The 13956-nt window shown below is 44.3% G+C and overlaps 1 protein-coding gene across 1 annotated transcript in view; it reads left to right on the forward strand.

The window, feature by feature from the left end:
- Nucleotides 1-4595: 4595 nt before the first annotated feature.
- Nucleotides 4596-13956, forward strand: part of CBX2 (chromobox 2) — a 37628-nt gene continuing 28267 nt past the window's right edge. Inside the window, exons 1-2 of the mRNA XM_089668717.1 lie at nucleotides 4596-4773; nucleotides 4870-4913. Coding sequence (XP_089524843.1) covers nucleotides 4702-4773; nucleotides 4870-4913 — 116 coding nt within the window. The 5' untranslated portion in view covers nucleotides 4596-4701. The remainder of the gene's footprint in view (nucleotides 4774-4869; nucleotides 4914-13956) is intronic.

Genomic DNA, 13956 nt, shown 5'->3' on the forward strand with positions numbered 1-13956 from the left:
GGACGGTAGCAGTCCAGGGGCGGGTTGCGGTTCATAAACGGCACCTGCCATTATGGACTGTGCGCGCTCCATGTGGAACATCGTACGGGACCTCTGTGCGAGGTCCTGATCATGTGATCACTGATTGGCCAGTGATCACATGCAGAGTAGTAAGCAAGATGTCACTTCTGACATCATTGCTTACTACGTGTGAAATCTGTGAATGATCAGAGGTCACATGGTACAAGACTATTCACAACAGCCTTGTACCATGTGACAAGCTGTGACCAATCACAACTCACACAGTAGTTCTCAATGGCTTCAGCCAGAGAGAAGGAGAAATGATTGCTTTTACACCCATAAAGGCTGTAAAAGCAATCAGTGTAAAAAAAAAAATCTTCATCACCCCCCACAAGTAGTACAGTGTCACCATGGTGACACTGTACTGCTAGGGTGACAGTATGTAGAAAAAAACAAATAATATTATAAAAATGTAAAAAAAAAATTTAATTTTTTGTTATAAACTAATTTGGGTTATTTTTTTTTTATTTTATTTTTTATTTTTACTAAAAATATAACTGAATACATTTTGGCCAAGATTTATGATGAAATATTATTTATTTGCAAAATTTTATAAGAAACACTTTTTTTTTCAAACTTTTTGGACTTTTTCATTTATATAGCAAAAAAAATAAAAATCCCAGTGGTGAATAAATACCACCAAAATAAAGCTTTATCTGTCTCAAAAGAATGCTAAAAAAATCATATGGGTACAGTGTTTCATGACCACGCAATTGTCATTCAAAGTGTGATAGCACTGAAAGCTGAAAATTGGCCTGGACAGGAAGGGGGTAAAAGTGTCCGAACTGTAAGTGGTTAAACTAAATCTTGTCTCTATCTCACCGGGTTCATCATTTTTTGGTAATCCAAATTTTATTACAGCATTCTCATCTCCACAGGCATTCCGTTAGTGGTATTATCGATCCTTTATCAGTTTATCTGATTTTCAAAGAGGATGATTTTATATCACTTTTGAGATGCTACGCATAGTTTTCGATATACCTCTTTGTGAATATTATCATTATCGGCAGATTAGACATTTTTTCAATTCACATTTTGATCTGACACCTTCATCGCCGATCTCATTTTTCGAACGTATTAGGGGCAGGGGTCTTATTTCAGGATTGTATAGCCAATTTTCAGTTACTACCTTTCCCTCACCCCCCTTTATAGACAGAAATAGGAGGCGGATAGTGGTATCACTTTTTCTGATGAGAATTTGGATCCCATGGTGGATAATATATGTAAGAGCTCTAGATCTCTTTCTGTCCGTGAGACGGCCCTCAAAGTATTAACCTGATGGTATTATACCCCATCTAGACTACATGTCATATTTCCAGGGATGTCCCATCTTTGTTTCCAGGACTGTGGCCTTGCTGGTACCCTAGTGCAGTGGTCGGCAAGCCGCGTCTCGCGAGCCACATGCGGCTCTTTACACTCTTTAATGCGGCTCTTCTGTGTGCCGGGCGCCTGCTCCCCTCCCTCCTCTCGGGCGGCCGCCCCAAAAGTCAGGACTCTGCAGCTAGCCCAGCAATGGGCAAACTACGGCCCGGCGGACCTTTTAATCCGGCCCGCGGAGCGTGGCAAACATTGGCTGTCAGGATGTAGGCGGGGCAGCGTGACAAACTCCTCTCCTCTCACAGTCCGCCCTGAAGACCGGAACGGCGCGGGAACACGGCGAGAGGAACGCGCGGAGCAAAGGTAAGTGACTGACACAATATGGGGAATGAATTACTATAGGGGGGATGAATTACTATATGGGGGGATGAATTACTATATGGGGGGATGAATTACTCTATGGGGGATGAATTACTATATGGGGGATGTATTTTCAGTTTTAAAAAATAAATTTCAATCGTGGTTTTGGCGAGATTTGGCTCAGTTGAAAAAAAAGGTTACCCACCACTGCCCTAGTGCATATATTTTGGGCCTGCCCAAGCCTCTCATTGGTATGGCGCAAGATCTCTGAAGTGGCCTCTGCTGTGGCAGATGCCCCAGTTCATCTGTCTATGCAGTCCTGCCTACTGGGAGCCCATATCCCGGGAGTACAGGCTGAGGTTATGAGGCTAATTCATACCATCTGTATATCCATCCTATGGGCTATTGCCCTACACTGGAAATCCCTCACGGTACCATTGGCCACAGTTTTACATAGAGTTAATGTGGTGGTGCTCATGGAAAAAATTCATTACACATTATTGGATAAGATGCACTTATTTGACAGAAAATGGGAAATTTGGAAAACTCATAGGCATATACTATATGACTAATGACCACTCATGATTTGATTGATTGAGTTACTCTGTTGGTAGCAATATAGCTCTGCCTACCTCTACCTATTTTGCTCATGTACTTAATTTCTTTTCTCTTTTGTTACCTTACATGATTGTACCTTTTGAAATGAATACTACAGATGTGCCTTGTTTCTGTTGTATATTCTACTTGAAGCTGTAATGTAATTTTGCAGACTATTTCTTAAAAATATTAACGTTTGTAAACAAAAAAAATATGGATCACTGGTACAGATGTGGATTTTACACTGGTACGCTGTAAAAGATGTGGATCACTGGAACAGATGTGGAATTTACACTGGTAAGCTGTGAAAGATGTGGATCACTGGTACAGATGTGGATTTTACACTGGTACGCTGTGAAAGACGTGGATCACTGATACAGATGTGGATTTTACACTGGTACGCTGTGAAAGATGTGGATCACTGGAACAGATGTGGAATTTACACTGGTACGCTGTGAAAGACGTGGATCACTGATACAGATGTGGATTTTACACTGGTACGCTGTGAAAGATGTGGATCACTGGAACAGATGTGGAATTTACACTGGTACTCTATGACAGATGTGGATGACCACTGGCGCAGTGACCGATGTGGATCACTGGCACAGTGACAGATGTGGATCACTGGCGCTGTGACAGCATGATGTGTAGGTGATATGTGTTTCATCAAAACTGGAAAGGAAGCACACAGGTGGCGTAAACACCTAGCGTATTATCCAAGGTTTATTATAAAAGAAAAAAAGACAAAAAACATACTCACAAAATGAAGAAAATGTAAAAGCCTGAATGTCACAATGATGGCCTACAATGATGACAGGGTGTCTGACCGGTGGTACGGTCGGCCTGCTGACGCATTTTGGGACGTATCCCCTTCTTCAGTGTTTGTCTCACAGATCGGCTCTGCTTCTCCTCACTAGCGGGCTTTGGTGTCCTTTTATGACACAGAGAATAGCTGCGATTCAACGGATCTCAGCTATTCTCTGGTCATTCACAATTTATGACACTCAGGAGATCATGTCAGCCCTTCACTGGAGATCTGTGTTCTCCCTCCAGATTCTCCAGCCCAGAGCTGGAGAATCAGAGGGACCGCAAACTAAGCAGAGATAATTTACCTCTGTTTAGTAAACTGATCTTTTACTGTAATCTCTCGAGATTATAGTAAAATCAGCCGTTTTCCAGAGTTTGTAGACCGTTCTCCAGCGTTTGGAGACAGTTCTCCCTTCGTTCGGAGAACTGCTTCATAAACTGCATTCACAGGAGAACTGTGTGCTCCGAGAATGCCGGAGAACTGAGCAGCGATCTATTACCGCTGGTTCATAAACGGACACCTTTGTGTGATGAGAGGCAGAGCCGTTCTACTGAATGGCGGCTTTGTTGACATCACAGGATGGCTGTGATTGGACACAGCCGTCATGTGATCAGAAGGGCCAATCAGAGAGCCGTTCGGCCGAGCGGCATTGCGTTGTGTCCAGTGGACACAGGCACTCCAAAAGCGCGCAGCTGCAAACCCATGAGGCACATGTTCTGAGGGACATTCAGGAATGTCCACTCCTAATGGCTTAGCTCCCACCTGGCTGTTTAGTGCTCTATCATTGGTGTTAAGTGAAAGGAATAGTGCCTCGGTGTTAGTGGCACGAACTATGGCCCACTGCTGCTGACAGTGGGGGTAATAATGACCCAAGGGTCGGATAAAAGCAAGCCAAGGGCTGCAATTGCCCCAGGGCCATAGTTTGGAGAGCACTGGTTATTACAGGAGAAAGTTAGGCCTGCATTCATCACACCCGGGAATCTTTAGATATGATCTTCGCTTTCAATGACTAGCTGAGTGGTAAATCAGATGTTTTACCGCTTATCCCCCAATACACTGCAACATCTACCGAAGCCCGCCCACTCCTCAACATCATATTAGTTTACCAGGGCCCCGCCCACTCCTCAACATCATATTAGTTTACCAGGGCCCCGCCCACTCCTCAACATCACATCGGTTTACCAGGATCCCGCCCACTTCTCAACTGCAACTTCACATAAGTGTACCAGGGTCCCGCCCACTCCTCAACATCACATTAGTGCACCAGGGCCGGCCCGCCCGCTCCACACCAGCACTTTTGTAGACCAGGGCTCCCCACCGAACCTTGGTTCACATGTGGAATGTGGGTAGGGCTATGCAAATGAAGCGTCGCGTGCACCACCTTCTGAAAACAACCTTCTCACCGCCCCCGGAAGCTCTCGCTATGCCTCGCTCTCCCATTGGACGGCCGCGAAGAAGAGGCGCGCGCCTCTGCTCGCTCTCGTGTTGGCTTTGTGTGCTTGTGAGGGACTCGTGGAGTTGTAGCGGCCACCGCCGAAGGGTACCTCTACGGGGAAACCATGGAGGAACTGAGCGCGGTCGGGGAGCAGGTGTTCGCGGCTGAGTGTATCCTCAGTAAGAGGCTGCGGAAGGTAAGGCCGTGTCCCCGTCCTTACAGCCGCCATCCATTCCCTGACCCCGCCCCCTGGAACAACAAGTCACCCTGTGTTTTCTTGTCTCTTTCGCAGGGAACGGCTGAGTACCTGGTGAAGTGGCGAGGATGGTCCTCCAAGTGAGTGCACAGATAGGCCTGTGTGTGAGGTGCGCCCCCTATCCCCCCTCCCCCCAGGGGTCCGGACACTCCGCCATATTGTGTGGTGATCGGTCTGTCAGTGTGTGACTCAGCCAGCACTGTGTTTATGATCATCACCTGTATTGTGGCAACATGGAGGACAGCTCTCCATTGTAGCAGGCTCTTCTCCTCTCATTTCTATTAACACCAGTAGAAACCACAAAGCGCAGGAGCACACACGCACCGCAACCAGCTTCACCTTCAGTCCTTGGTCACACTGAGTGCGATTTGTATGCCCTACGACTTGCAAATCATATGGAAAGTCGCACCCTATTGTCCTCAATTACAGGGGTCATAGTGCCAAAGCTCATGCACTACTTTTGATGTGATTTGCATAGATATCTGTGTCAGATGTCTTACAAATCGCACCTCAAACCGGCATGTCATCCAACTTTGAAATCGTGCAACTTCACTGTAAGTCGCACAATTTCAAAGTCTGGAGCGGTGTGAATGGACAGGATGTCTGCTACACATGCACAGATGTGTAAATAAGTACAATGCTTATAATAATATAAAACCATGCAATCTCATATGCAAACCAGTATAATATAAACAAAAAGTGCAAGTTCAGTGCCGTCCTCAGAAGAGAAGAGGAAAAAAATCTCCAAATCAATGTGAAAGGCAAAAAAGCTAGACACTTCCACCAATCCACCACTGTGCATAAGATGGACCATGACCAAATGATGCCACCACCGGTTAAGGTATGGTCAGAAAGGCTTCAAATCAATCCGCGCTCAGGATATACTTATGTTGCAATAGCATGGTTCCTCCTGGCATAGCATCTCAAAGGTATCAAAGATAGAAACACCAGGGACTCTCATAGTGTAGTAAATATAAAACCTCACAGTTTATTAAAAATAAAACTACTCACAAGAGTAACTACTCATAAGAGCGATAGATAACCAAGCAGTGATCATACAATCTTCACGATAGATTTCCTCCTCCACTCATGCCGTGCACAACTCCACTCCTGGGTTTCGATCAGTGTAACGTCGTCACATCCGGTGGCCCCGTTTGGTCAGATCTGACATCGGGGGAGTGGCCTAACAAGTGACGCCCCACTTCATACTCTCTGGCTGGCCGGACAGCTGAACAAAGCTGGTATTGGCTTTGATTGGCTCTCTGCTATGGTAACCTGTAAGCGATGACCTGATATCACTTCCAGGTTACCCAAAATTCAAGCATTCGAAAACGCCAATCTTGATGTTTTGAATGCTTATAAGTGCAGTGGAAGGATTTGGGGTCTTGTAGACCCCCAGATCCCTCCATAAAGAGTACCTTACCTGTCGTGCCTAATGCTGTCACAAGGATGTTTACTATCCTTTTTGAAAGCAATAAAAGTGATAAAAAAAAATTAAAGCAACAGTCGAAAAAAAATAAAATAGAAAAAAAAATTATTAAAGTACCCCTGTTCTCCCGTGCTCGCTCGCAAAGGCAAGCGCACGCAAATAACGATGGTCACACGTGAGGTATCACTGAACGTCAGATCATGGACAGTGATTCTAGCACCAGACCTCCTCTATAAATTTAAAGTAACCTGTAAAGGCTTTTAACTGCTTTCCCGTCACCCTATAGCAGAAATACTGCGGCAGGGCTGCGCATAATCACATATGTGTGTGTGTGTGTATATATATATACGTATATGTATACACACGCACACGATTTTGCATTTCTGGGTAGGGGGTGCACACATTCTACCTGCATTGGTGGCCTCAGCTGTCGATCTCCGAGTATCCCTGACTGGGGAGAGGACTTTATGTAAACAGTATGGATCTCCTCTGTCAGCTGCATAGCAGAGCAATACAAAGCAATGTGCTGACACAGTGAAACACGCACACAGTTAACCCTTTGATCGCCTCAGTCCTGTAATAAGTCGCTAATCGCCGCCATTACTAGTATTTAACAAAAAAAATTCCAGTTTTTATACCGCCATTTGTAAACGCTATAACTTTCACGTAAACCAATTAATTTACACGTATTGGGATTTTATTTTTAGCAAAGACATGTAGCAGAATACATTTTGGCCTAAATTTGATGAAATTTGATTTTTTTAAAAACATTTTTACTGGATATGTTTAATAGCAAAACATAAAAAATATTTTTTTCTCAAAATTGTCGGTCATTTTTTGTTTATAGTGCAAGAAACAAAAAAAACACAGGCACTCATACCACCGAAAGAGCCTTATTTGTGGGCATAAAGGACATAATTTCATTTAGGTGCAGCGTTGCATGACCGTGCAATTGTCAGTTAAAGTAATGCAGCGTTGTATTGCAAAAAATACCCTGGTCGGGGGGGGGGGGGGGGGTTGCATCGATTCCCTGGAGGGCAAGTGGTTAAATTTTCACCTATGGATAGTAAAATTTACATTGTTGCCGTTGCATGGGTGGATGCAATTTTAAAGTGTGACATGTTTATCAATTTACTTTGCGAAACATAATCTTTTTGGTTATTGTGGTTTTTTTTTTGCTCAGTGTATTTTTTCCAAAAAAAAGTATTTGAAAAAGTGTTGCATACAAAATTTCAAAACCTAGCAATGTATTCTCTAGGGCCTCTGCTTTAAAAAAAAAAAATAATAATGTTTGAAAGGGTTCCAGGTACCGTATTTTTCCCTCCATAAGACGCACCTAGGTTTTAGAGGCTGAAAACAGGAAAAAAAATATTCTAAACCAATGGACTGCGGACGCAGTACAGGAGATGACCAGAGACTGCGGACACAGTACAGGAGATGACTGCTGACCTTTGGGGAGGGGGGGAGCGGGTACCTGAATTTGACAGGTACCCGCTCTTCTGCGGAGTTCTTTGGTTAGTGTCCGCTCTGCAGTGGGACCTTACCTGTTCCTCTATCCAGCGCCGCGCTGTCTTCCTGGCTTCTGTAGTGTGGGCGCTGGGCTTGACAGCCCGGTGCCCAATGCGCATGATCGAGAAGCGCTGCGCTTTGTGATTGGTTCGGCGACTTCTGGGACCTGTCATGTGTCCCAGGTGCTGCCTTACCATTCACAAAGCGCACCGCTTCATGTGCACTGAGCACCCGGCTGTCAAGCCAAACGCCCACACTACAGAAGCCAGAAAGACAGCGCGGCACTGCATAGAGGAACAGGTAAGGTCCCGCTGCAGGGCTGAGCGGCCGGCCCTGTATTCTGACGCAGCGGTGGAAATACCAGACCGACCGCTCCATATTTGCTCCATAAGACGCACTGACATTTTCCCCCCTTTTTTTGGGGGGGAAAAAGTGCGTCTTATGGAGCGAGAATTACAGTAATTTTCTAGCAAAAAAAAAAACCTGATTGTTACATGTGAACAAAAAGGAAAAGGAAAAAGCTTGGTCCTGAACCCTTTCGATCCTGAGGGTAAAACAAATCTTAACGCCCAAGCACAATTTTGTGACGTGTTGGTAAAACCATACATATTATCATCCTGGTGAACAATACCTTGTTGTTGTGGGGGGGGTTTAGGATAAATTGGGTTTTCATTTGGTGGTAAATGGTAATGGATATCTCCTGATTTATTTATTTTCATTACCAAAGAAAGACTGGCCCAAATTATCCCCTGGATGCATAAAGTAGTTGTGTTGATATGTACGGTTTTGCTAACACGTCACAAAATTGTGCTTAGACGTTAAGATTTGTTTTACCTAGATCAAACCTTGATCTAGGTATCTTTATTTTTTACGCACTTGTTTTTGGTTGTTTTTCTCTCTGAAAGGATAGACAGAGATAGTGTATCTCTCTTGTCCATTCAGAGAGAGAAAACAAGGGGGGCGGGCTTCACAGTGACTGGGCACTGTTATAGCCAATCAGAGGCGATCAGGTGACCCGGAATTGGGAGTTCCCGATCGTTGGAACAGGACCTGGGGCTCTTGGTGAAACACCCTGGTCTTTGTGCTGGGAGCACATCGTGCGGCATGCTTTCAGCAGAAAGACAAGTATGCAAATTAGAGGTCCCATGGAAAAAAGTCCAGTTCTGTGAGGCCGCTAATTTGCTTTCGGTCGGCATCAAGGGGTTAAGTGGCTAGATAAAAACAAGCTGCGAAGCTTTGACTTTAATTGAATAATGCCATTGCTATAGGTGTAAGCCATTGACGTACCTCTTGAAGCCTAAATTCTTAGGATGTTGCTAAGAGCTACTGCATTGGGGGGATAGGGCAAAAGTGAGGGGATTTGAATTCGAGAAAGAGCTCCCTCCTTTGATCGGTGAAGGCAAACAGTAGCAGGTAGGCCTTAGATCCTAGCAACACGGAAAGGATGGGGTGATGCGATCTGTGGAAATTTTTCAGTCAGGCTTCAGGACAGATGTAAATGGCCTACACCTCTATAGCAAGGGCATTATCCAACTCGGGCACACTGCTCTGGATGCACAGTCATCCAGAGTAGTGTGCTTACACTAAACCACCATCACACCGCCCCCAAGTAATACACTCCCAGCACACAGTTAACCCTTTGATCACTCCCTCATGTTAACCCCTTCATGCCCAGTGTCTTTAGTAGAGTGCTTTTTTTTACAGTGATCACTGAATTGGTGTCACTGGGGATGTCAGTGACACCAAGTTATTTCCCCCCGTTGACAGAATGCCCACCGCAGTTCCGCTATAAGTCGCTGATCGCCGCCGTTGCTAGTAACAAATAAATTTCTGTGTATTTATACCACCATTTGTAAACACTATAATTTTCACGTAACCCAAATCATTTACACGTATTTGGATTTTTGTTAGCAAAGACATGTAGCAGAATACATTTTGGCCTAAGTTTATGACGAAATGTGATATATATATATATATATATATATATATATATATATATATATATATATATATATATATATATATATATATATATATATATATATATATAATTTTTTTTTTTTTTTTTTTTTTTTAACTGGACACGTTTAATAGCTAAAAGTCAATAATATTGTTTTTCTCAAAATTGTCAGTCTTTTTATTTTTTTTACATAGCGCAAAAAATAAAAACCGCACAGATCGTAAAAAGGTCGTAAATTTCATTTGGGTGCAGCGTTGCATGACTGAGCAATTGTCAGTTAAAGTAACACAGCGCCGTAACGCAAAAAATGGTCTGGTCAGGAAGGGGGAAAATCCTCAGGGGGGCAAGTGGTTAAAACGAATGTAAATTCTAAACAAAAACTCACATATACTATCTGAAAATTAATTTGATTGAGAGAGGTTTTCTATTCTACTCTTTCAATTTTCTACTTGTTAACTGGGTCAGATTGATGTCTGGTTTTTTTACCACAGTGACGGGAAAATTTGAACGAATGTTCTTAAAAATAACATTTTTGAAGGAAAAATGTATTCGTGTATGGCCAGCAAGTTACAGCAGGCACAGGTAGCTTGTGTCAAGATATCTACCTAATGACAAGAGAATATGTCCTGCATAATATATTACAATCCTGTCTGAAAATCTGAATAACACTGTTTTTAGGTTTTGTTTTTGTTTGTTTTTTTTGGTGTGTTTTTGTTTTTTTTAATTTTTTTTCTTTTTAAATTTAAAATTTTGAGCTCTAATTCTGATATGTACCAGGTTCAACCACTAGTATACAGGGATTAGATACAAATATGGAAACACTATATGATTTGCAGGTGTGAAAGTGACAACATGTTTCCTGGTGGAAGTGATGTAACATTCTTTTGTTTCCACTGTATGATGAGACACCTAGCTAAAAGGTGGGAAGCCTCATCTTCATTCACTGTGTGCGCTGCTAATAACACGGAGTCATGTAAGAATTTACTGACCCTCAAAGAGGGCAAATTGTTAGTGCTGCTTAGCTGGTCCCTCTGTGACTGAAGTTGCCAATGTATTTGCCGTGTTGTGAGGTACAGTATGAAAGGTTATGGCGGCATATACAGTTACCAGGAAACTGTCATCTGATAAGCATAAGCGTGGTTGACGTGGTCAACTGACCTAAAGATCAAAAGGATATTGCACATGATTGTAACCTGGAATAAGAAAACAACTGCTGTTAAAGTGACTGCAAAGCTCAATCTCAGTCCCGTGAAGACTGAGATTGAGCTCTGCAGTTACTATTGCAGCGTTTCTATTTTCCATTTTTTTGTTTTCTAACCCCTGTATATCTCTTCTGTCTGTTATTCTGAGAGTGGACTAGATATTTTGTTCCCTAACCTTATATCTGTTTTTTTGCATTTACCACTGCATATAGATATTCAAGAATAAATTGACTTTTTTTAAACTTTTACACATTAAATTATATACCAAACTTTATATGAGGCTATCAGATTAATTGAAACAATCGCCCAACTAATCGATTATGAAAGTAATCGTTAAATGCAGCCCTAGAGGTAAAATGCAGCAAGTCTTAAGCAGCAGTGCTTGTCAGGTGGAAGCATATGGGTGGCTGTGCCGCTGCATGATTGGTTCCACACATGCTGAGAAAGTATTATTCTTTTATGCTAGAATCACCATTGAGGTATTTGTATATTGCTGTCATCTCCTGTCAAGCATCTCTTCTCCAGGGAGAATAAGTAATAGGGTGTAACATGTTCCCGCTTCTGCAGCTGTATGGCAGTCCAAGCCCTCTGTGTGACAGCAGTACGGGGAGAAATTCCCTGTACCAGGTGTCCCTTTTTGTAAAGAGTGGGGCTCTGCACACACTGCTGCCTCTTTCATTCACCGATTTCTGTAAATTAATCAACTACATGTACCAACCTCCTTTTGCGAATGTTGGCCTGCGGTTCTCAGTGAACTACCACAGCGCTGTTGAGAGCTCTGGTAGTTCAATGGTTCTTCCTGTCAGTGTGAAACTGCCTGCCCATATGATGTACAGGCAGACAGATTACACTGACAGTATGCACTGGAGTCCTTCATTACACCTGCAATCTGCTGGTGCAATGCTTTCCAGGCAAAAAGGCATTTTTTTTTTTATCCAGGACAACCTGTGAGACATTGAGCTCCTCCCTCTGGGACAGGATAACCATTAGCCAAAAACCCCTTAAGAGGTGGCCCTCCAGGTTTCCCCTTCAGTCTGTTTCTCCTTCGGATGGGAAAGAAGCATATTAGGAACCTGCTTGGGAAGCTCCATGTCTCAGGGTTGTCCTGTGGTGGTAACGTCCCAGGTTTACCTTCTTGCCTGGCGCGATCCCTACAGCTGGTGGAGTGGGGCTGCACTCCCTGGCACTGTCTGTGCTTGGGGAGAGAGAGGACCTCTGTGAAGTAGCACACCCGCCTTGCTGCTCGTTAGCTCAGCTTCGCCCTCCTGATCGGGTGGGAAAGGTCAGCTTGCTGTTTCCGGGGTTGGTAGCGTTCCACACTGGTTCTGGCTGTTGCAGGGGCAAGCTTACTGTGGAAGTGACCTAAACAAAGGGCGATGGTTCCGGTCTCGTAAGAGCGTGGCAGTGGGGCCAGTTCAGGCATCCCTGCGCCGAGTGGAGAACCTGGCAGAGGCCTTGACGGATCACTCTGGAACAAGGATGGAGAGCACTGCGCCTTCCCAGGCAGTGGACTCGGGTTCCTAGGGCACCGGCACTTCTCGGGTAAGTGCAGGGATGTTTCCTGCTTGCTATCCCTATGTAGTTCTTTGTTTCCTAGTCTCTGGGTTTAGCCACAAGTGATGAGGAGGGCACTATCCTCCTTTTAGCCCAGCATAGTGGTGGTCTGGTGTGCAGTAGCCTGACTTTTATGAGATCTGTTTGGCTTTTAGGTTAGAGCACAGGCTACCAGAAGGAAGTGTGCAGTATGTGCGGCAATGTTAGGCTCGTCTAAGGAAAAGCCCCTTTGCACTGGGTGTATTAATAGCCTGATTAAAGACAAGTCAGTGACAACTTGTCACAAGATTTTCACTTCAGTTAAAAATTAGATTTCATCTACCTTCCAGTTATTTAAGGGCTCGGTAGATAGGAGTCCTCCCGCAACACTTTCCCGGGCCTCCAGTGTATTAGCTCTGTCAGAGCCCAGCCAGGTAGGTTGAAGCGAGGACACAGAAGAGGATACCATGTCACATACCTCCTCTCAGGTTCAGAGGAAGAAAAAGGGGGTGACTCCTCCAGGGGGGTCTAGGTATAGACTGATGCTGGATGATGTGGATGACCTTCTTTAGGTTATCTGACACCCTAGAAATTGAATAGAAGGTACATTTGTCCAAGCATGACCTCATGTACCAGGGGCTGAATGGTAAGAAGATCAAGGTGTTTGCAGTATGTAGTTCCTCGGTGGATACTTTTATATTGGGGTGGGTGAACCCTGAAAGAACTTTTTCTTTCTTGAGCGGCCTTAAGAAATGGTTCCCTTTTGAGTAAAACTTGATGCGCCTCTCTCAAAGGTTTCTAAGAAGACGGGCCTTGCCTTCGACATGCGGTCTGTTAGGGATTCCATGGACAAGAGAGGGGAAGTGTTATTTCGTGGAGCATGGGATTCAACTTCCACTAGTCTGAAGCCGGCACTAACAGCCACCTGTGTAGCCGGGAATTTAGATTGCTGGTTGATGCAGTTAAACGCAAGACACATGTCTCAGTGGGCACACCTAGACAGCAGATTCTGAGATCTTTTCTGTTGCTCCTCAAAGCAGTTGAATTCCTAACAGATACTTAAGGTGGCAGCCGAATCTTCTGCAAGGAGAGCCTTGTGGTTGAAGAGGTGGATAGGCGATTCTGCATCCAAGTTTAGACTTTGCGGTTTGCCCTTTTTGGGAGATAATTTGCTTGGGCCAGGGCTGCAGGAAGCCCTTGAGAGCACCCAGGATAGGAAGAAAGCATTCCCGGAGAGTAAGAGAACATGTGGTACCAGAAAGGTTTTTCTGTGGCCACAAGCAGCAGGTCTAGCAGGAAATGGATAGCCGCTCTAAGAAGCACTGGTTGGGGTGCAAAGGCCAGAGGAGAGGAGGCATCCTTTCTAATCTTCCTCAAACCCCTGCAAAGTCCCAATGACTCCTGTGTCCCAGTGGAGGGAAGACTGGGGACCTTTCTCCTACAGTGGGCTTCAGTTACCTCAAGTCTGTACATCCTGGGTATAATGAGGA

This window comes from Staurois parvus, unplaced genomic scaffold, assembly GCF_062004578.1.
Source record: "Staurois parvus isolate SC_StPar_1 unplaced genomic scaffold, SC_StPar_1.0 ptg000008l, whole genome shotgun sequence".
NCBI classification, from domain to species: domain Eukaryota; kingdom Metazoa; phylum Chordata; class Amphibia; order Anura; family Ranidae; genus Staurois; species Staurois parvus.